Raw genomic sequence first — 22,806 nt, 5'->3', positions numbered from 1 at the left:
GTTCCTAAGGACGCTCGGTCAAGATTCTTGGCGGACGTTCGGTTCCTAAGGACGCTCGGTCCACATTCTCGGCGGACGTTCGGTTCCTAAGGACGCTCGGTCCAGATTCTTGGCGGACGTTCGGTTCTGGAATGTTTGGACGCTCGGTCCGGAATATTGGGCGGACGTGCAACCTTTGGCGGTCGTCCGGTTTTGAGCGGGCGGCATTATATCAAACGTTCGCTCGGTCTATGCTGGGAGGGCCTGTCAGTACATAAGCCCCCGAAGCCCGAGCATATTTTTATTGTGCGAAGGGGTTGTCCACGCCTGGATGGGCGACATTTGGAAAAAACCGCTGGATCCATGAAAACTCGGATAATTGTTCTTTTGGACGTTTGGTCTTTGGTACTTGACACTGGTGGACGCTCGTCATCTTGGACGGACATGCCATCTTGGGTGGCCGTTCAAATGGCTGGACGCTCGTCCTGATTGCCATCTTTGGGCGGACGTCCCATCTTTTGGAGGACGTTGTCTTGGTTGGCTGGACGCTCGCCATATTGGACGGACGTTCCATCTTTGGACGGACGTCCCTTCTTGAATGGTTGGACGCTCGTCCTATGAGTTCTGTCTTGGTTGGCTGGACGCTCGCCATCTTGGACGGACGTTCCATCTTTGGACGGACGTCCCTTCTTGAATGGTTGGACGCCCGTCCTATGCCGGGAGGACCTCGCAGTACATAAGCCCCCCAAGCCCGAGCATAATTTTATTGTGCGAAGGGATTGTCCACGCCTGGATGGGCGACATTTGGAAAAAACCGCTGGATCCATGAAAACTCGGATAACTGTTCTTTTGGACGTTCGGTCTTTGGTACTTGACACGGGTGGACGCTCGTCATCTTGGACGGACATGCCATCTTGGGTGGCCGTCCAAATGTTTCGACTGGATCGGTGGGGACCCTGTAAAAACACACAAACTTACTGTTGAAGACGGACGGGCGGACGGTGAATATGCATGGACCGGGCGGACTGCAATGGCGGGCGGCACAAAGATGGACGGTCGCTGCTCCACGCTCCAAACCTGGCGGACGTCCTCCTATTCCAGACGCTCGCTCTCTGCTCCAAGCCGGGGGGCCAGGTACCTGCTAAAGGCACTCCGACGCTCAAGTCAGTAATATGACAGAGCATTCTATAATGCATGCATGTGTTGCCTTCTAAGCAATCTGTCCAGAAATCATACCTGAGACCTTTATTTATACTTATTGTAATGGGCTTTTACCTTTTGGGGGCCTGGAAACGGCCCAATAATACCTTAATCTTCATTAAGGACATTAATGTGTCATTTAGCTTTTAACAATGTTATCCACTGAGTGCAGATCGTTTGGGAAGGCGTTCAGTCTATGGATGATTGGACGCTCGGTCCTAATTGGTGGGCGGACGTCCAATCTTGGGTGGACGTCCGGCTCCCGAATGGGTGGGTGCTCGTTAGATACCTTGGGCGGACGTCCGTGGACGGATGTCCGGTTCCTAAGGACGCTCGATCAAGATTCTTGGCGGACGTTCGGTTCCTAAGGACGCTCGGTCCACATTCTCAGCGGACGTTCGGTTCCTAAGGACGCTCGGTCCAGATTCTTGGCGGACGTTCGGTTCTGGAATGTTTGGACGCTCGGTCCGGAATATTGGGCGGACGTGCAACCTTTGGCGATCGTCCGGTTTTGAGCGAGCGGCATTATATCAAACGATCGCTCGGTATATGCTGGGAGGGCCTGTCAGTACATCTTTCATTACCCCAATCCTAGTATTTGTGCCTTTTGGAAGCATATTTAAGCACCAAAGAGATTTAAAAACAATAGTCTTCCCCACCTATAATACCTTACAGTCTATTATATGCAGAGCTTACTTTATATGCTCATTCTTCTTCCTATAACCATATCCAGGAATCATTGCAATTTCTTTTAATTGTTTGGCCTTTTATGATCTGCATTAAGTCATGTTCTTGTATTTTTTTTCCCGGTTTGACCTAGCTCTTCTCTAAGTTAAATTTCATACCCACCACCAGGATTCATTTTTTGTTATCTTAAAATCATTTCGGCACTTTCCCTATATCATCTATCTTTCTTCAAAGTCCTTAAAAATGTGTGTAAAGAGCTTGTAAAAGCACAAAACTGTTATTGGGTCTCCCCCTATTGGTAGACCTAGGTACTTGAACGTGATTTTTATATTTGTACAATTTAGGATCATAGAGAATTGATCCATTCTTCTGTCTTAATCCCCATCCCTCAATCTTACTTTTGAAAAAATTAGTCTAAGTCAAGACCCAACTCAAAGCTTCTTAAATAGCTTTTATAACCATTATGTTGCCTGAGTTTTTTTCATAAATAAATAAAGTATCATCTGCAAGCTACAACAGGCCAACCTCAATTCCCTTATTCCCCACCCTCACACCTTGATATAATTCTTTCATTATTGCTTGTCTTACCATTTTTTCTAGCCCCTTAACCACTATAAGGAATAAGAATAGAGTCATTGGATCCCTTGCATCAAACTTCAAACCTCTTATTGGTTTAAATTTTTGGGTTGAGCTTCCATTTACTAGAACCAACACAGTAGAAGAATCCATACAAACCTTTATCCAACCAATCCATTTATTCCATAAATTCCCATTTGGCTGAGTTGTAGGCTTGTTCAAAGTCCACCTTGACAAATAATTCCCCGCCTATAGTCTTCCACAACTTCCTTAGTTACCAAAATGCAATCTAAGAGTTCTCTTCCCTTAGAAATGATCTTATACACACACCCAACTAAAGAAATAGACCTATATTAATCCACACATATGACTTTTGTTTTTTTGGGTACCATTGCTATGGACGAGGCATTGCACCCAAATGGTATTTTTCCATTTTCCAGAACCATTTTACAGCACTGAATACTTCACTCTTAGTAGTTTCCCAATTATTTTTAATGAAGAGGAAGTTAAACCTATCTGGTCTCGGACTCTCGGTGCCCCCTCGTTAGCTGCTTCCTCTATTTCCTCATTATCTACTTCAAGATTTGATGCTGTAAATCTCTTCTCAGAATTCTGCTTTACCTCTTCGTTGACTCCTCACACCATATGCCATTTACTTCCACCTCTTTTAACTCATTCTTGCTTCTTCTCCATCTAATTCTTGAGTTGAAGTATTTAGAATTTGTGTCAAATACTCTATCCATTTAACCCTTGCCTTCTCTTTTAAAGTTCAATTTTCCTTTTCAGAAACAACTTTTTGTGATAAATTTTCCACACAATTAACAACGTAACGTTTTCTTTCTTCATTATGTTTAATGAAAAAAAATAAGTTTTTGTAAGAACGTTATAGTGTCACAATATGTGACAGAATTATATTTTTCATCAGAAAAATTTGAGACGCCTATTTATGTATAACATTAAATTTCACCATGAGAAATTTTGAAGTATTTTATGACTAATAATTTTTATAAAAAAAGTGTTCTTTTTTTCTTCAGTAAAATAAGTGGCGGGATAAAGCTCTTAAAAAATGAATATTATTAAATAATTGTTTTTATGTAATAAATTGCTATTGTTGAAACTGGATCATCATCTATAACTGCAAAAGATACCAAAGCGTAAAATATTTAACCACCGGCAAGAAAGGTCTACTACTCTTAACTCTTAATTAGGACACATGTACTTTTAATTAATTAACGTGAAGATGTAGTTTCATATCCAATGATTTCTTGCTCTGGACTCTTAATTAAAATTTTAATAACATCCTAATTAACAATTGGAATCTGCAGAATATCTCGTTTAGTTGCACACAATCCCTCAAAAGCGATTGTTTATACTGAAAAAAATATGCATGCTAATAGCGTTCATACATAATTTTACTAAACAAATGTAGTACAGAATTTATATCAGTCTTATCTCACCAAAAGTTTTGCTTAATACATATCAATGACTATATTTTTATTTTTATTAATTTTCACGAGAATATTTGTGTTTAGAATAGATATATTAATTAAATAAATTTAGACAACGATTTTTTGCTTCATTTTTCAATATAAATTGCCTATTAAACATTCAAATTAATCTTATAAGTTGTCAATATAATTGAATCTGATTGGAGAAACTATTCAATAAACTAGATAGAAATATAAAAATAAATAAAGAATAACTTTCTTACAAAAATAAAAATACATTATGCATAAATTAGTATGTAACCATTTTTCTAAAATCTAGTTTTTAATTTGTATTTACACTAATTTTAGTTTGTGACTGTTTTTTCATCACTTATGTTATATATATAAAATCATGCTGCAAATAGAGGGGTATTTAGTTCCATGAGTAGAAGTCATATTTTAAGCAACCACCAAGAAGAAGAAAGTTGTCATATTTTATTCACATGTCAGCAAAATACTTGACTATCTATAGATTGGGGCAATAATAACTAGTAGTCTATCTACTTGCCTATTTTGTTATGGACCACTCTTCCACTTGCATCAATCTTCAACAATTTAAATTTGGGAAACATTAAGATATCCTTAAAAATCTACTCAACAAACAGAAAAATTCAAATGTCCAAGAAGGGTAGACCCATGTTTTGTTCTACCTTTCTCTATCTCTATCCCATGGCGACAACTTTCATATATATTTCAAATATGTATATGACGATCTATGGAGCCAAACCTGCATCATCTTTTACGTCACATGAAACCCCTTCATCCTCTTCAACCTGCACAAAACAATGCTTTTTTCCGTTTCTCCTTATTGTTTCTACTTTGGGACTTCTATATAATGCTTTCTGTTTCCAGTAACACCGCATTATGCCATGCCAGCAAAGGAAGCAGCAGTGAACACCTCTAGTTTTATCATCTTCTCCCAATCATTCATTTGTCAAATTTTATAGACCTCACTTTGTGTATGCAAATTGCTTTTGGACATGTGGCCTACATTAGTGGCTAATAAGATATTCAAGAAGCGACTAGGAAGCAGCGATTTCATAGCAGATTTTCCTAGTTGTAAAGAACCCTTACTGGGTATTGTAGACTTTGATCACAACTCAAAATCCATTCATAATGATCACAAGGGCACACAAAAATGCAAGTAAGAACAAAATTATCCTTCTCTTGTGGTTTATTTATCTAGCTACTTCCTATATCTTGTGCATCATATATTGAAAATCTATAGAAAACTGCAGTGTTAAAGTCTGTTTGGATAGTAGCTAAGAGTTTTCCAGAGTTTCTTTACTGGAAATATTAAATCTTTTTCAGTTAAGTACTGTATCCAAACAGCTTCTAAGCCTTATTAAGTTAAGTTCTTTTCTGGGTTGTTCAGATTCTATGGTTTTGTTTATTATTTTTTTTTTCCTTTCAAATTTTCTGATATGGTGTATTTCACTGCATGTTAAGGGTATTTGTCAGTACATGGAACGTAGGTGGGATTGCACCAGAAGAAGATTTGAATATAGATGATTTATTGGAGACATGCAACGACTCTTGTGACATCTATATACTAGGGTACTGTCAGAAATGCTTCAGGTTTTCTAGCTTAGAAAAAACGTTTTGTAATGTGAGTAAAGAAACTTAAGCTTTGATGACTAATTTTTTATGTTTATTTTTACTCCAGGTTTCAAGAAATAGTGCCTCTAAAAGCATCAAACGTATTGGGATCAGAAAACAACGATATTTCCATGAAATGGAATTCCATAATCAGGGAAGCTCTGAACAAGAAATCACATAAAGGGGGCAAAGATCAAAGTGATGGTGAAAATCTGCAGAATAACTGTCTCAATGAGAAAGAAAATTCGGCTAAGTTTTGTGAAGCCCCACATGATGTTCAATGCATCATCAGCAAGCAAATGGTTGGAATATTCATATCTGTCTGGACAAGAAGAGATCTTTTTCCATTCATTAGGCATCCAAGTGTGTCATGTGTAGGGTGTGGCATAATGGGGTGCTTAGGAAACAAGGTAACCCAACAAACCCCACTGAATTGATGTTACTCTTGTACCTCAACATACGTATTTGTTTTGTACTATACTCTCACAGTCATCACTGTCAACATCAATCTTTTGCAAAGCACATAAGGCACTAGACAACTAGGTTCGGTAAAAGTTTATCACATAAGAGTTTATTCATAAGCATCATCCACAGCCTTAAACTAAAGTTAATGTGAGAATCATTTGAAGCTAAAATGAGCAGAAAAATCGTTGTAGAAAAACCATAAACAACTATCATATGTCCAAATAAATGATGTATATATAAACCCTTTTTTATGTCTAAGCTCACGTCAGAATTGGTTATCTAAAATCCTACTTGCAGGGTTCTGTATCAGTGAGATTTCAGTTACATGAAACAAGCTTCTGCTTTGTGTGCAGTCATTTAGCTTCAGGTGGCAGAGAAGGGGATGAGAAATACAGAAACTCTAATGTTACTGAAATCTTTTCCAGAACAAGCTTTCCCAGAGGGCCTTTGTTTGATTTGCCAAGAACCATTCTTGACCATGAGTAAGTGAACTTTGAAACAGTCCAGCATACTCATTCTTAATATTTTTGCCCCTCTTGCTATTAATTTAATTAACATGGTCCTTTCCAAAGAAAAAAAATATATATAAACAAGGTGCAAATATTAAATGCATCGTTTCACTTGGTTTGTTGGTTCTTGGAATAAATAATGTGTTTAATGAAAGAAGCATCATTAATGACATAATCTTGGACTTTGAATATGTCCAACAGAAATCATGCCCTCAAAATATTAGTATGTTATTCTCCGCTGGTTTAATGTTTTAAACTGAACTACAATTTCAAAGTTATTTCACTTCAGAGATTGTAAAGAAGTGGTACATAAGAAACTTGGAATTAATTTTAAGATATTGGTTACATTCTTTAATCTGTATTATTCTCTTGAATTGAAACATTTGTGTTAAAAAAATTAGAGCATGTTTAAATGACGGTAACGATGGAATTGATATTGACCAGTGAAGCATGAAGGAAATATATTATAATATCTCCAACTTGCATATAATTGGTTGTATTGTACTTGGAATGATGTGCAATATGTTGTATTATTTTAGGCACCTAAATTAATTAACCAATCGTGGGGCTGTGCAGTCATGTAATATTGCTTGGAGATTTAAACTACAGAATTTCTCTACCAGAAGAAACCACACGCTTTCTTGTTGAAAAAGGAGACTGGGATTCCTTATTAGAAAATGATCAGGTATATATATATATACTTTGAGACTTCAAACTCTTCTTGAATTGAATCCTTTAAAATAATTTCTAACTCAATTATGTTCAATGAGAATGAAGTTAAAAATGGAGCTAATGAGTGGAAACACGTTGAGAGGGTGGCATGAAGGAGCAATAAAATTTGCACCAACCTACAAATATTGTCCGAATTCAGACATTTACTATGGTTGTTTCTATCAAGGGAAAAAGGCAGAGAAAAGAAGAGCACCAGCATGGTAAGAGAAAACATAAATCTAGACTTAATTAAGTTTTAAAGTGATTTATAAATTTAGGTATTTTTTTAATTAAATTTTTATTATTTATTTAGTTTTCAATATAATTATAGTTTTAATTGAATATTTGTAATTTATTTATTTTTAATAGAATGACATGTCATCGCTTTATCTATTTGTTTCCACGAATTAATAAATGTCAAATTTTGTATTTAATATAATATGATATGGAGATTAACGTAAAATGACAAATGATAATATCTTTTTACATTAATTACAAAATATTTCAATAAAAGAAAGAAACTATATCATTTAAAAAATGTTAAAAAGATGAGGATGATCACATAGTTAAACTATCATTGAAAAAATGTTAGAATTTATAGTATTTAATTGATACAAATTAATCAAAACTCAATTAAAAATATCTAAATTTATGATAAACGTAAAATTTAATTAAATAATAAATATAAAAATGTGTTCGAAATTTACATGTATATTTTGTTAAGATTATTGTTTGTTGTTAACGTAGGTGCGATCGAATAGTGTGGCATGGAGAGGGTCTAAAGCAAGTTCAGTACACTAGAACTGAATCAAAACTATCAGATCACAGACCTGTTAAGTCAATGTTTACAGCAGAAGTCAGGGTTTTACCCAAGCTCATGAAAAACTTGCAAAGCTTGTTCTTATCAGAAAGATTCGACCAAATTAAAACACCCTTTGAGGTTTCCACCACTGATGATTTTGTACGTACAAAACGATCTAGCTTCCGGCTATGATTCATTGCTGTGATTTCTTCCTATTGCAGAACAAATGTGGCTGATAAGAGACTTCAAAACATGTCATTGTGTTGTGGTTGCACATGTTTTTTTGCTCTTTTTTTTCTTTTAAAAGAAAACTTTGGTGTGATGGATGTATATAAATGTTTAATTTTTCATGAAAAAGATAAGAGCTAGAAATTCAGTGGAAGAAAAATGGGGAACTTCTAGGGGATGACATAGTATAAAGTGAAGTTGGTTGTTGAATTATCTTGTATTTTTGTTTGTCACAAAACATAGATATATATGTCGAAACTTATTGGAAAAAATAAACTATAATTCCCAAATAAAGCTTAAACCCACGCGCAGGGCACACTACAAATTAATAAATAAATGTAATCTAACTAAGAATCAAATAAATTGCATGCTCTATATATGATATAAAATATACAAACAAAAATCTATATACCGTCCAAAATAGAAAATAAATTATTGGCCAATTATTGAGGTAGTTAAGGCCCTCAATTGTTATCTTTGGTAGGAACTGAGAACATCACCTTCTTATCTTCTGTGCATGAAATGAACATATTTTTTTTATTCATATATATGCGTACAAGATATCATTTAATACATGCAATTGGTGAGAAATAAATGAGAAAGTGGTGTTTCTATGACAAAATGGTATATTATTACACTACTACATATATTAGTTTTTAATAACATTTAAAAATTATTGTTAAAGCCTAAAAATGTTGTTATATTAAATTTTTAAATTTGAGACAAAGTCACTAAATGTATTATGGAGGACTCCTGTATAGGATACATAATAAAGTTGTTGTAAATACGTATCTAATTGTACTAGTATCATGACATGTTGGACATCAACAATACAGTAAGAAAATTTGTTCTCAACCACAAACAATATATACAATCATGATAAAGGTTGTTATTTCTTTCCATTTTTCTTGGGTATAGCATCACTACAATTTTTATAGCTAAAAATAAACTATAATCTACCGTTACCTTAGCCATGATTTCCAAAACTTGCTTCATCTTTCTTGCTCCTAAACTTAGACTATAATATATTTCCATTATCATCAAATATGTCATCTTTAATGCGTTGGGCTTAAGTTTATAAACATTATGATGAATGAAAATTAACCCTTCTATATACAACACGCTTTATAATAGATAAAAACAAGTTTATTATGATAGGTATTATGACATCATAGTTGCAGAAGTTATAGAAAATGCAATTTTTCTATGACACCGCAAAATCCTATCATTATAAATCTAACTAACTATGACAGGAGAAGGAGAGAGGGTTGAGTAGTGTTTCTAAACTCTTTTCGCAAACTAAAGCTAATAACTATTGTAGGGGTTAGAAACATTTGTATTTTTAAGCAAGCGTTTAGGAAAACGTTTTATGCTGATAAGACATTAACACAAGTAATTTATACTGATTCACTCAATCTTGAAACATCTAATCTTTATCAAGAACTCTTAAGAGATTCCACTAATTTTATCCAAGATTCCAATAACTGTTTCGACAATCTTGTCTTAACAGATACCTGTTATAATAAGTGGACCTACTATGATAAGTATAACTGAGTCGGTCACAATATGTTTAAAGTTACTATGATAGCTAATGCAAAATTTGTCATACTAAGTTACATTTTTTTATGATTTTTTTTTTGTTTTACCATTTTCTTCTCCATTCAATTTACTTGTAAATATATTTTATATCACTAAACCAAACAATTCCCAAACAAATCAATTCATACAATTAAGTTCTCCAACAAAATTGTATATACACAAACCTACAACCTTTGAAACTTTTACAAATACTCTTCGAAAGACTGTAAAGTACTATATAAGATCTTTCTACAAGTTATTAGCAACACTTAAAAGAAACGAATCCCACTTGGTTTTAATTTTTCCCATCTATCTACCTTCCAATGGGGATGAATAATTAAATATCGACAAAAAACATAATGAAGTTAAAAAATATTGCAGTTCACAATTAGATAAGTATCTAGTGATATTTTTATTACCTTACACTAGTGCAAAATATGCCTTTCATGTCACACGTTCAACATTAGACAACAAAAACTCCAACGTAAAAAATGATCAGTGGTATGGTTGTAAATAAAATCATCTTCTAGACGTTATGATATATGATCCTCTAATGTTATATACCCTTTTGATGTCAAAATTTCCACTCCAACGTCATATGTTTGTGTTGCATTCATTCAAAACTGAACTGAAAAGATGTATGAGTTGCTAAAGTACTAGTTTAGACGTCGATTGTTAGAGGTTTGATGTCTAAATGTTTTAAATTCATTAAAATATAGGGCGTGAAAGTGAAAATTTAGCACCGTAAGACGTCAGATAACCTAGAAACAAACATCAGACGGGTATAAGACGTCAGATTCTACATGCTACAAGGTCATATGGTTTGTAAATTTTTCTAAAACATACTATTTCATTGCACTTTCTCTTCTATGTGAACCAATAACTTTGTTGACGAGTGCAAGAAAGAACAAATGTTAGTCTTGTGTTACTTACCTCTAGTGAAAGTGTTTATGGTGCCTTGCTTGGGAATTTTCTTCAGATCAATTGTTATCGTTTTTATGTGTAGCATCAACGTTTTGATTGCAAGTTGAAAATCTACCACTTCTAGGTGAATCAACAACTTGATTAACGAGTGCAATGAAGAACAAAGGTCAGTTTCGGGTCATTTACCTGAAATATATATGTTTTTGCTACCTATGTTGTTATTTCTTTTAGTTTTGATGGATTGATTTCCATTGAATATTTCCATTGTCATCAAATATATCATCTTTAATGCATTAGGATTAAGCTTTATAAACATTATGATGAATGGAAACCCACCTTACTATACACGAGACATTTTATAATCACTAGTGGAAAAATCGGTTTTTATGACAGGTAAAAATGATCTATTATGACGAGTGGTCTGACATCATAGTTTTGGGCATCATAATAGGTCTCCGCATTTTATGACATAGCAGAAAATTATGTCATAATAGGTTCAGCGTATTATGACGTACTTTCTGTAACCTATCATAATAGGTCTAGTGTATTATAATAGATTTTCACTTATTAGTCATAATATAACGAATATATTATGACGTAGCTAGATTTACCTACAATAATATCTAGTGTTTTATGATGTAGATCTTTTCACCTCTCATAATATGTCGAATATATTACGACAAATAATTGTTCACCTATCATAATATATGTTTTTCAAAATTAACCTTTTATTACATACATTGTCATATACATCATAAAAACTTGTTTTGTTAAAAATATCATTATTACATTTGACATATCCAATCAATTTACAATTAATTTCCTGTATTATCATCTCGTCAATCAATTTATAATCAATATAGCATGAAATGAACATATTCAATTGAACTAACATACACTAGTGGAAAAATAACATTTTATAACGAACCTATTATAACGGATAAAAATTATCCATCATAATAGGACATATTATAACGTAGTTTTATAAATCAATTATAATATGAAACGCGGTGGCAAACTTGTAAATAAGTTTAAAATATATTATAACGTAGTTTTGAAAATCAATTATAAAATTGAAATGCGATGGCAAATTTGTAAATAAGTTTAAGACATATTATAACTTAGTTTTGAAAGTCAGTTATAATATCTTCTCCTTTCTAATTTTTCACCTTTCGCTGATTTCATTTCAACTTTCCCTCTCATCTCGTTTCTCTCTTCCGCGTCTCTAAACCTCCGAAGACTCCTCTCGTTCAAAACCTACTATCACGTTCCCTCTCGTTCCCTCTCGTTCCCTCTTATCTTTAATTTCTCGGCATTCCTCCCTCCAAACACTCTGAGAACACTGCTCCGCGCCCATGCTTTTCTCGGCTCCGAGAATACTCCTCCCTCCGCGCGACTGTGGTTGTGGTTTAGGCTATAGAGAGAAGGAGAGCTAGGTTAGGGAAAGGCGAAGGCCAGTGAACTGAAAGCATTGTTTCTACGGCTGACCAAGTAGTTATAGAACCTTCGGAGACTGCTTCTGCCTCCGCTGCCTCTTCGTCGAAATCTCCGAAGTCTGACCAAGTAGCTTTTATGATTCATACTTCGAAATCGCCAAAATTTCTTCTACTATTTGTTTTTTCCTAATTTGTTATGTTTTTCTTCTATTAATTTCACTAATTTGTCCTAGATTGGTGGGGATTGTGTTTGGATTGGTGGGGAAATCAGCGGCATTAGCACGAGAGAGAGGAGGAGGATGGGATTTGGAAGGGTGAGACCTCGCCGACCTCGGTTTCGACGGAGTGTCCAATGATGGTAACAGACGAGACGGATTTCGAAGGTTGTTCTCTGGCGAGGTTACCTTCTTTCGATCCCGAGTTGATTTGGGAAGTTATAGCCGTTTGATAGAATGTTTTGTAGGTGATGTGTATAATATGAAAACGAAAATGTCAGTGTTGTGTGGTTTTGTTTTGGTTTTTGTGTGGTGAGAGAGCGGTTTCTTAGCATTTTGAGTGGAATTGCTATGGTTGCCGTTTGGGCCTTGGTTTTTTGCTCAAATGCTCGCTTGAGGAGTTTTCCTTTTGCAGTTGTTGTGATACAGATCTCCCTGCATTATAAATTTTCCTATCACTGCAATGCTACTCTGTTCTCTTCTCTTCTCTCCTTCATCCTTGATGATTCATCAATCTCCTTGCCAGGCATCAGTTCTTAAAGATAGTCTGCCAATTGGAAAAGAAGCACATGCTTGGAGCATTTTCGTTGCTCAAGGTTATTGAGTCTGAGCTTTAAGCATACTTGTCTGTAATTGAGGGACGGGTGGTATGTATCCTTAGAATTTTGGCATTGCACTTATTCTTTAATTTTGTATGATTATTTATTTTCATTGCTTTGACTTGTAGTGGTATATTTCTTATTTCAAAATTCCCATTTACCACTTCCAATTTAAAAGTGTCTGATTTTCTTTTCTTACACATGGTGTGATTGGTTATCTTAGACCCCCTTTAAGTGAGTAGTGAGATGGGATGGGGAATAGTTAGTTGTGGAAAGAAAACAAGTGTTGTCATATGGAAACGGGGTCATTGAGTGATCTTTGATCATGAGGAGCTTCTGCTCCTGTTCTCGTTTCTTCTTTCATAGTAGTATAATGAAATCATACAAACAGATAGAATTACTCTATTAAAATGTTTATGAAATTATACGCCCAAGTATTTTTCATTTGTTTAATCCAATCTAAGAGTGAAGGCATACGATACAATGTTAGGTCTTATCATTCATGATTTGTTGGTTGCACTTAAGAAATATTGGTGATTAACATGAAATAGATGCAATGTGGTTTTATTAGAGTCACGCTAAGTAGAGTTTCTTATATAAATTCTCCCTTTTGTCCTCTGCCACTAAGGGATTTGGCTCCTTTAAAGTTAGTAGGTGCACTTTAGAGAACAAAGTAAACTCACAATTGTTGAATGTATTTGGCTCCTTCAATTAAGCATAACTTATTTTATCACAATCCTATCAAGTGTTCTCCTCTCACCTTTGAGGAGTCAAAGTCCAGTTTTGCATCACACCTCTACTTTTATCTTTTGAACTTCCCTTTATGGTTTGCAAGGTCATTGCTTGGCCCTGATCCAAGGTGCCTCTGATGTTCAACAACAAGGAGGAGTACATGACAGTGATAATTTTTTGCATGCTATCAGAGACCTGCTAAAAATATATTCAAGTGAATTAACTTAGTTATTGTCATCAAAATTTTGGAGGACGCTTAAACAAATTTTCTATAGTATCCAAATAAGTTACATTGTTGTTTTAGGATTGTCCAACTTCGTCACTGCCTCTCATTTGGAAGGATCCAACAAAATTTCTTTGTTTGACAACACGTCTCAAAAGCTTAAGATCTAAGGTAACACTTTTATAGAAAAAACCAAACATGCTTGACATAGAAATAGCCGAAGTTTTTGAGCCTGTTCCTGCGGCAATGTTATCGTATTCTTGCAGTTAAAGTCATGTTTGATTATACCTAACTGCTGGTATACCTAATTGTATTTTTTAGATTAACTTTTTCTTATTGGAAAGTGCTTATTACAAGCTTGTAAATTTTATAGCATAAACACACCTTAAGGTCAAAGACTAATGTTGTTTAATGAACAAGTAAAATAAAGATGATTTAGCAGGACCTAGCTATCTGGTTCCCGTGGTGCTTCCAGATGAATACAATACCAAATGGCAGTAAGAGTAAATACAAGAGAGAAAATAATAAAAATTGAATTCAATTTCAATAAAATATTGTTATCAATTGGTTTTACAAATACCTCAAGGACCTCTAGATCATATAAAGTACCTCTGCTATTTCAATCACCTGTCAGCATGAGTTTCAAGATTCGGTTGTTGCTCTACATAAAAGTAATCAGTATTAGGTAACTGAGAGGTTATAGGATTTTCTTGAGAAATATTGATGTTGAAGAACAAATAGTATATATGGAGAGAGATAGTTACAACAAAGGGAAATGAACAATTCCTCAACAAGCTGAATAATGATGAGTAGCAAAGCTTCTCAGTCTTCTCTGCACACAGATCAAACAAAAACATTATTATGGCATTCAATCAATACAACAAATATCTTCTCAAACACTCACAATTAAAAAAATAAGAATTAAAAAAATAATATTTACAGAATACTCAACTTAATTCAGTAGGATAATTTACAATAAGAATTAAGTTGTTAGCATGTTGGGAATCTTCATACACATGTAAGATAATTTAATAATAATGAGTAGTTTTATAGTTGGTTTGATCTACTTCTGGGTGAAGTCATTGAAATTGCTAACTGCATATAATTTCCTAAATAGTGGTCAATGAGTTCTGGCCAAAGGGTATCATTGGATTGAGTAATTAATGAAATCAATAAATCTATTTGTACCAGTTTAGATAAGTAAATGCCTCAAATTATATGGATTTTTTAGTATGTGACAACCAGTTAAAAAATGTTTGTTTTAAACTTATCTACTTCTTTAGAGCATTATCTTGTGTTACTTTATTTTTATGGATTTGTCATCATTTGTGTAATTTACTTGTCTTTTTTCTTTTCTTGAAATGACATGAGGTTGAAATTTTATTCCAGACAAATAATTTCGTATTCTCATTTCTTTTTGTATTTTTTTTTTTCATTTTGTAAAAGAGAAAGGAGTCTTTGATTGGAAATAAATAATTTAAAAAAATCTGATTGTTTTTATATCTAATTGTACTTATTTTTTTTATTTTACCTTTTGTCAATCTATTTTAACTTATATTTTTGTCTAAATTTATTCACATGTAAACTTACATAATTTTGTGATATAGTAAAATTTTTTGTTACATTCAGATTTAATAATCAGATTCAGATGTATCAAATGGTTTTAGTCTGACATCTCTAATGTAACTTGAACTATTCATTAGAATATTTTTTTTAATTCTATTATTTTATTTGTAGATCTTTAATGATTCATCTTCCATGAAACTTGCAGACATTGAAGACATTAGAAGAAACTGAGCTTCTTTTATTTTAAGTGTTAGTAGAAACTTGGCTACAATTCAATAGTGTATGTACATTAATGTAATATTTGGATTTAATATTTAGTTTCATGTATAAATGATGTATTAAATATTAGACTATTTAATATTTGAAATGAATTCTATTTTGTTAGTTTCATTAAATTTGTTTATTTGAAACTATATTGATTATAAATTGATTGGAATACAGGAATATTATTATAATTTTATTGGATGTCAAATATAACAATCAATTTTTTTTTAGAAAAAAAAAACATATATTATAACGTACTAAGCAATGTACGTTATAAAACCTTCCATCCTATTATAACAGACAAATGAAAATTTGTCATAATAAACTGCGCATATTATGACGTACTTCAGAAACTACGTTATAATATGTTCAACATATTATAACGTAAATTTCTGCTACGTTATAAAATGCGTAGACTTATTATATCGTCCAGAACTATGTCGCCAGTAACTACGTTATAAAAGATCATTTTTGTACGTTATAAAATGTCATTTTTCCACTAGTGATAATGAAATTCATTTCAAACATTAAATTGTCTAATAATATCTAATACATAATTTGTACATCAAACTATATATTAATCCACCTATATACACTACTAAATTGTAGTCAAGTTTTTACAATTTACTAACACTTAAAATAAAAGAAGTCCACTTGGTTCGAATGTCTTCAATGTTTGGAGTTTTTGCAGCCTCCGTTTTTAGGTTTTGAATTTTTTTTTCTTCATTTTCTTGCTCAAGTCGCTTGACATTAGCTCTATAATCACCAGTACTTTGTATTATTAATGTAATGTAACATCACAAATTAGAATATTGTAATGGACCAGTCTAATACCATCAAATATAATCATATAGACGTATGTCTGAAACTTTCTTTTGAAACTCACACTCCAGTTGAGCTCGGTATTCTGCAATCTCTTTTTCAGCCTCTTCTTTGTCTTGTTTCAACCTGGGCAGTTTTTCTAAGAGTAGACATGTAAAGGACAATATGGATAAGGTTATAAAAAAGAGATATAATGGAGGACCATCTAAGCTTAACATAGGACCTTTAACAAGAGCCATGTCCAAGAGAATCCAAGAGGAAGAGGGAACACTCACTACCTTACTTTTATGGAGTATTACTTACTAAGTCCTCTTTCTCTTTGCTAAATACTTTTACATTGCTTTTGTAGAATATTAATAAAAGGGAAGAACCATGTCTATGCAACTCAAAAAGGCTGCCACGTAAGAAAACCAAAAGAATCACAAATGGACGGTTGGTGCCCACGGCCTTTGCACTACGTTCAGCGCCAAAGACAGCAACTCCATCTTCTTCATTTGCTTTGCTGAGTTGGAAACTATAGCTTGCTTCCCAAGCTTCCTCCATCTGTTTTACAGCATGTGCACCTTTAAAATAACTTGCACAATACATTTTAGAAGCTCTCCTTAATAGAGCGTTTCATCACTTGTAAATGTAACTTGAATTGAAGTAAAGAAATGCTGCCAATTTCTAGCTATTACTCTCAAGTTCACCTCTGTGCTTTGTTATCTAGCACCTCCTCTAGCTTATTTCCCCTTTGGAAAGCCTATTGAGTTAGAGATCTACCAAAACATCCATTCAAACACCACCAGACAATTTCACAAACACCTTGAGTGCGCTCCGAACCTCTACTGTTCCCTTTCATCCGCTGCCAATTCTCTGAGTTGTGGAGCTTCTTCTGCACATCCTGGATTAGCGTCCATTAAGATATTTGTGATAAAATAGATAATTAACAATAATACAAAAAATTATAGGGGTGGCTGAAAGTTGGCGGTTTGGCATTGTCATGTCATAACAAAAATGTCAAAGAGAATTTGTTCTAGAATATAATGAGAATGCTTTAACCATGTAAATCTGTTTTGCACAATCATCCAATCAAAAGATTATTAGCATGGTAAGTCCATTAATATTTTAAAACTTCATTAAAATGAAGTGTAGGTGTAAATATTTTAATGTTCTCGTACATTTGCATATTACCGCTATATATGTTTTCTACTTTCATTATAACTACTTCAAAGGAACAAGTAAATGCACCATGATGTCAAAAAAGGATGGAGGGAAAAACATTTCTAGTTGACACAAGATGATGATAATTTCGCTTTGAAGTTCATCTAACTTTGTAGGATCGATGACTTTACTACAAATTGACAAGAAAACTGAGCACAATCGAGTTATGGTCAGCCTAACTTTTATGGGCAAAATTCCACGAATTGCCACTGGTAACAACTGTTGCATTAAGACGTGGCAATCGTGAGACTTCAGTTCAACAAGCTTTAAGTCCTGCATTGACACTAAGCTCTTGATATGTTATATTAAATTTGATATGTTATAATAAACTATGAAAAAGTTATTACTCTTCTTAAACTGTCCAACCGGACAATTCAAGATTCAATACTTGTAAATTATTATTACCATCTCCTCTATTTTCATTTGTAAAAAGTACATTTGTTCAAAAAAACTGGAGATAGTAAATAATTTTTGTATTGAATCTCAAACGGGAAACTAAGGCTAAATCACAACAACAATATATATTCAAGCAAACAAATAATTACATATGTAACGTGCAATATATTCAAGCAAACGATATATTCAACCAAGAGTAAATAACATCAATTGGTCTCAAAATCTATCTATCTTCTTATTTTTTTATGTCTTATATTTTGTTAACTACCTTGAGTTACACTCTTTGAATCAATTCCTTGAAAAATACTCAGTCTTTACTTTTTTAACTAACTTCACTTCCATTCTTTGAATTCCTTTCTTCTAAAAGATTTAAATTCAAAAATAAATAAAAACATAAATACATTTTCAATCACTTAACACCAATTAATCATCCCAAATTCCCATCCTTCAAAGTTTGTTAAAAAAAACAACTCAGCTTAAATTTTATTAGATAACAATGCTACAATTCAACGTGTCAATCACTACACTGTACATTTCTAAATATATAATTAAGATTTCACCGTTTTTCCCTATCAATTGTTTATGTTCTTTATGTCTTAATCCAACTCCCAAACCCCCAATACACAAACTGCCGAAAAAACTAACAAAGAAAAACTGCCAAAATTCCAAGCAAGGACCAATTTTATTATCAAACACAGCAAATGAAGACTACCCAAACATTACCAAATGAAAACAACCTAAACGTAAAATTTATATATGAGCCTCCACCAATTATTATCAGCAAGAACACAATCAAACAACCTCAATGCAGTGGCGGAGGCAGTAGTGGTAGAGGCAGCACCGGCGGAGGCAGCAGTGGCAGAGGCAGCAGCGGCGGTCACTTATGGCGTGACGACGAACGGAGGAGGCGCGGCCAAAAATGACAACGAGCAGGGCCTTTCGCGAACACTGACAAGAAGAAGGCAGGCGAGACCAAGCAGCACAACGGTGGCGGCGCGGCGAGCCAAGGAGTGGCAGTGGTGGTGGTGGTGGACACGATGAGGAAGAACGCGAATGCAGGAAGAAGACGCGCAAATGAAACCCAGGTTTGGTTTAAAATATGAATTGGGGCTTATACCTCGGTTACTCGAAAAAACCGAAGCAATAACACCATGTGTGACTAACGACCTCGGTTCCTTGCTCAACCGATGCCTTATCTCTGGCGTAGCAGGAAAAGTACCTGGAAACGTGGCAGGAGCAGGTATAGCAGACGTTTAGGCCTCGGTTCCTTATTGAACCGATGCCTTAGCTGTGACTAACGACCTCAGTTCCTTGCTGAACCGATGCCTTAGCTCTGGCGTAGCAGGCAAAGTACCTGGCAACGTAGCAGGAGCAGGAGCAGACGTTTAGGCCTCGGTTGCATGGCAGAACCGAGGCAATAGAGCCTTCTCAAAAAGCTGTCAAACAAAACTGTCTTTTCTGGAGGGCGCTGTTTAGAGGTATATGCTTCGGCTCTTGTTTTAACCGAGGCAGTATGGGCGTTCCACCACGGGCTCTGTTGCAATCGAGGTATACACTCTTATATGCTTCGGTTTTCCCATAACCGAAGCGTATATGGCGCGTTTAAAAACGAAATTTTTACTAGTGCTTCAAAACCTCCCACCAAGTGTTTGATCTAATGTCTGAATCAATAATTGGTCCTTAAGAGACGACCATGGGGTGAATTCTCCTAGTATACTACATTTAATTGCTTATTAATTTGACTCGGGTACGACCTCGATCACTATGCAACCTTAGACCTTTTCCCACTCCATTTCCGCACTCATCATCTAAGGAAACACCTTCTTCATGCACATCTCCTAACTTTGACCCAACCTAGCTAAGTATGTTGCTATCACAAAGTGTTTTCTAAACCTTACACTTGTCTTTCTTTATGATTGTAACAATTTGTTGGTTTTGTGCTAGTGGAAATTTAATCTCCGTTAGGGATTAGTAATTAAACTTAGGATCCTTGTGATCTGAGCTAGTATAAAAATTATTTGTGCAATTTTCTCTCTTCCTTACTCTCTTTATTATTTTAATTAATTGCTAAGGAAATTAAAATATTGAGAAAATTATTTAAGGCACGAATTTGCGATTAGAAACCAATTCACCCCCTCCTCGTTTGTTGTTTGCGTTAATCATTTTGTTGCGCTGCTCTGACAAAACTAATTCAATTGATTAAACGAGTTTCACCACTCCTAGTAAAACACTAGTCTAACTAACTAGATAGTTTATATCCATTAAGTTAAACAAACAAGTATTTTAGTTCACATCTGAATATACTAAACAAGAAAATATTTTTGAAAGACAAGTATAGATGATAACTCTCTTGGAGAGGATATATATTCAATACAAAGAATATCAGAAAACTTGTTGTAAAACTTTTCTTTTACAAGAAGATTTAGACGAGGTAAGCTTGAGTGAAAGAGTAAGAACTTATTGTTATCTTCCCTTCATGCAGTCCTACTTATATAGACTTTTTTGAAAAAGATAGAGCATTGACTTTCGGGTAGAGATGTATAGCCTTTTGGTACGAGGTCAGAAACTATTTTGCTTCTTGTAGAGGCAAATGTGTTGCTTGTACGGATACACCAGAAAGAAAGCATTAAGGAAACATTCCCAAAATATCTTTCTATCTTTAAATGTTCTTCTGATCCAATGTAGAACTTTTGAATAAGCTGTGTAATTTAATAATCTGCACAGAAAAAGAACACAACACAATAGACAATAGAGTACTATTTCGTACATGCATTAATAGTGTTAGACGTTCTTAAACATTTAGGCATAGTACGTATATTAGCGTTTAGGCAAAGTTTGTTTGGAGTAACGTTGATCGTTTAGGATATCGTTTACATATAGTGTGTAGCGTGTTTATCCTAGATGGTTCATTTAATAGACGCTATTTAGTTACATAGTTATGTTAAACTTTAAAATAAGGTTTTTAAGTGATCTTGTCTTAACAAGTTGATGTTTTAATTCCAAAATAGTAGTTCATTCTCGTTATTTTAGAGTAGAAGTTAATTTAGTGTTACTTAGTGAATGTTAATTCCAACTTAGGTAGTAGCTTATTGTTAAATAGTTTTTATATTTTTCATTCTTTTACATGTTAGGCTATGTAGCATATTTTCTTAGCTTAAATAGTTAATATTTCTTTTAATACATTAGTGCAGCAATAAATAGAAATATGTCACGTTGGTTTCTTTTCATTTATTATAAGTTTTGAGATGTAAACAAAAGCTAACAATGAGCAACCTATTTTGGAAGTTTCCAATGCAACTAAAGCTGGAATTAATCAACCTAAACTTGAGGGGAGTAGGCCGTGAGTTGAAGCTTATGTTAAATGACCTGGAAAAGGCTAGACCAAGGAACCATCACCTACTAATAGGTCAAGAGCATCAATGGTCAAAAAATTGAAGCTACAACAACCTACAATAGATGGTGAGGAAGAAGTTGGTTGCATAGTGAGACTTGGTACATGTTGAACTAATTGAAACAATCAGAATTGGACGGAGTTGTATTGTATGAAGTTTTTATAACTTGTAATCATAGGTTTACAAGTAGTGTATGTAGATAGGTAGGTAGTTAGTTTTCTGAACTTTAAAGGAGAGTTGAGTTTTGGAGCTTGCGCGAGAAGAGAATAGAGACTTACCTTGAGTGCTAGAACATGAAGACCTAGGAGACTCAATTTCACTGAATATGTTTTCTTCCACTTGCGATTTTATTTTCTCTGAAGCTTCAATGAATTCTGGACTACATAACTAGCTAGAAGGAGTTTGTGTTTCAGGTTTGCTTTTATTGAACTTAGTTTGCTGATTCATGGTTTATCAACTACGTATTTTGTTTATAAATTGTTAATTCAGTGTTATTTTCTGAAATTCTTGTGATTTGAATTATTGTTAATGTGTTTTTCTTCTTTTTCACCGATTGAATTCATCTCTCTGTTAACTTGAACATGTTGAATTCACTAGTGCAACGAAGGGCTATTGCCTCGGTTGTTTTGGGTTTATGACCGCAGTTCCTGAACCGAGGTATATAAAGGCGAGGTAAAAACGGGTAACCTTTTTGTCTCGATTCTGAATTGAGGCATTATGTGTGGGTTTTTTGCCTCGGTTGGTTTCGAACCGAGGCAGTAAATGCCTTTTTTATTTAATTTTTTTCAGAAAATGGGGACTTTTGCTTTTCAAAATATTTTCTTTTTTTTTATCTGGGACAACAGAGGCGGCGACGAAACAGCTAAAGGCGGCAACGAACGGCCGAAGGTGACGACGAACGGCCGAAGGCGACAATGAACGACCGAAGACGGTGACGAAAAGCCGGTGGCGACGACGTACGACCAAAGGAGACAACAGACAACGCAGTTCGCGTGGGAGAAGTAGAGACAACGGCGACTTCCGGTGGTGGAGGCAGCGGTGACGACCAACGGTTGAGGCAACGACGAGGACTAACGGGGGAGGCAACGACGACGAACAACAGTGGAGGCAGCGGCGACGACCGGTGGTAGAGGCAGCGGCGGCGAAGCGAGTTAAGGATGGTGAGTCTGAGGTTAAGTTTGTTTGGTGGAGTTGAGGATGGTGGTGGTAAGAA

The 22,806-nt window shown here is 34.6% G+C and overlaps 1 protein-coding gene and 1 long non-coding RNA gene across 4 annotated transcripts; both read left to right on the top strand.

The window, feature by feature from the left end:
* The first annotated feature begins 4,685 nt into the window (after positions 1–4,685).
* Positions 4,686–8,397, top strand: LOC108347885 (type IV inositol polyphosphate 5-phosphatase 9). Its single transcript, XM_017587341.2, has 7 exons — positions 4,686–5,073; positions 5,379–5,486; positions 5,596–5,938; positions 6,291–6,475; positions 7,079–7,187; positions 7,280–7,434; positions 7,961–8,397. Exons 1-7 carry the CDS (start codon positions 4,910–4,912, stop codon positions 8,205–8,207), a joined length of 1,311 nt encoding a protein of 436 aa, XP_017442830.1. The 5' UTR covers positions 4,686–4,909; the 3' UTR covers positions 8,208–8,397.
* A 3,527-nt stretch (positions 8,398–11,924) lies between these two features.
* Positions 11,925–15,903, top strand: LOC128195041 (uncharacterized). 3 transcript variants are annotated; one of them, XR_008246596.1, is made up of 6 exons: positions 11,925–12,308; positions 12,415–12,580; positions 12,923–13,043; positions 13,831–13,941; positions 14,032–14,121; positions 15,722–15,903. It is a non-coding gene; the product is annotated as an uncharacterized LOC128195041 (long non-coding RNA). The 3 variants fall into 3 exon arrangements; XR_008246595.1 differs by having other exon boundaries at positions 15,688–15,903; XR_008246597.1 differs by lacking the exon at positions 13,831–13,941 and having other exon boundaries at positions 15,688–15,903.
* The last annotated feature ends 6,903 nt before the right edge of the window (positions 15,904–22,806 follow it).

Source organism: Vigna angularis, chromosome 1 (genome assembly GCF_016808095.1).
Source record: "Vigna angularis cultivar LongXiaoDou No.4 chromosome 1, ASM1680809v1, whole genome shotgun sequence".
Classification (NCBI taxonomy): Eukaryota; Viridiplantae; Streptophyta; class Magnoliopsida; order Fabales; family Fabaceae; genus Vigna; species Vigna angularis.
Note: the sequence above shows the minus strand (reverse complement) of the source record. Positions and strands in the feature narration are given on the sequence as shown.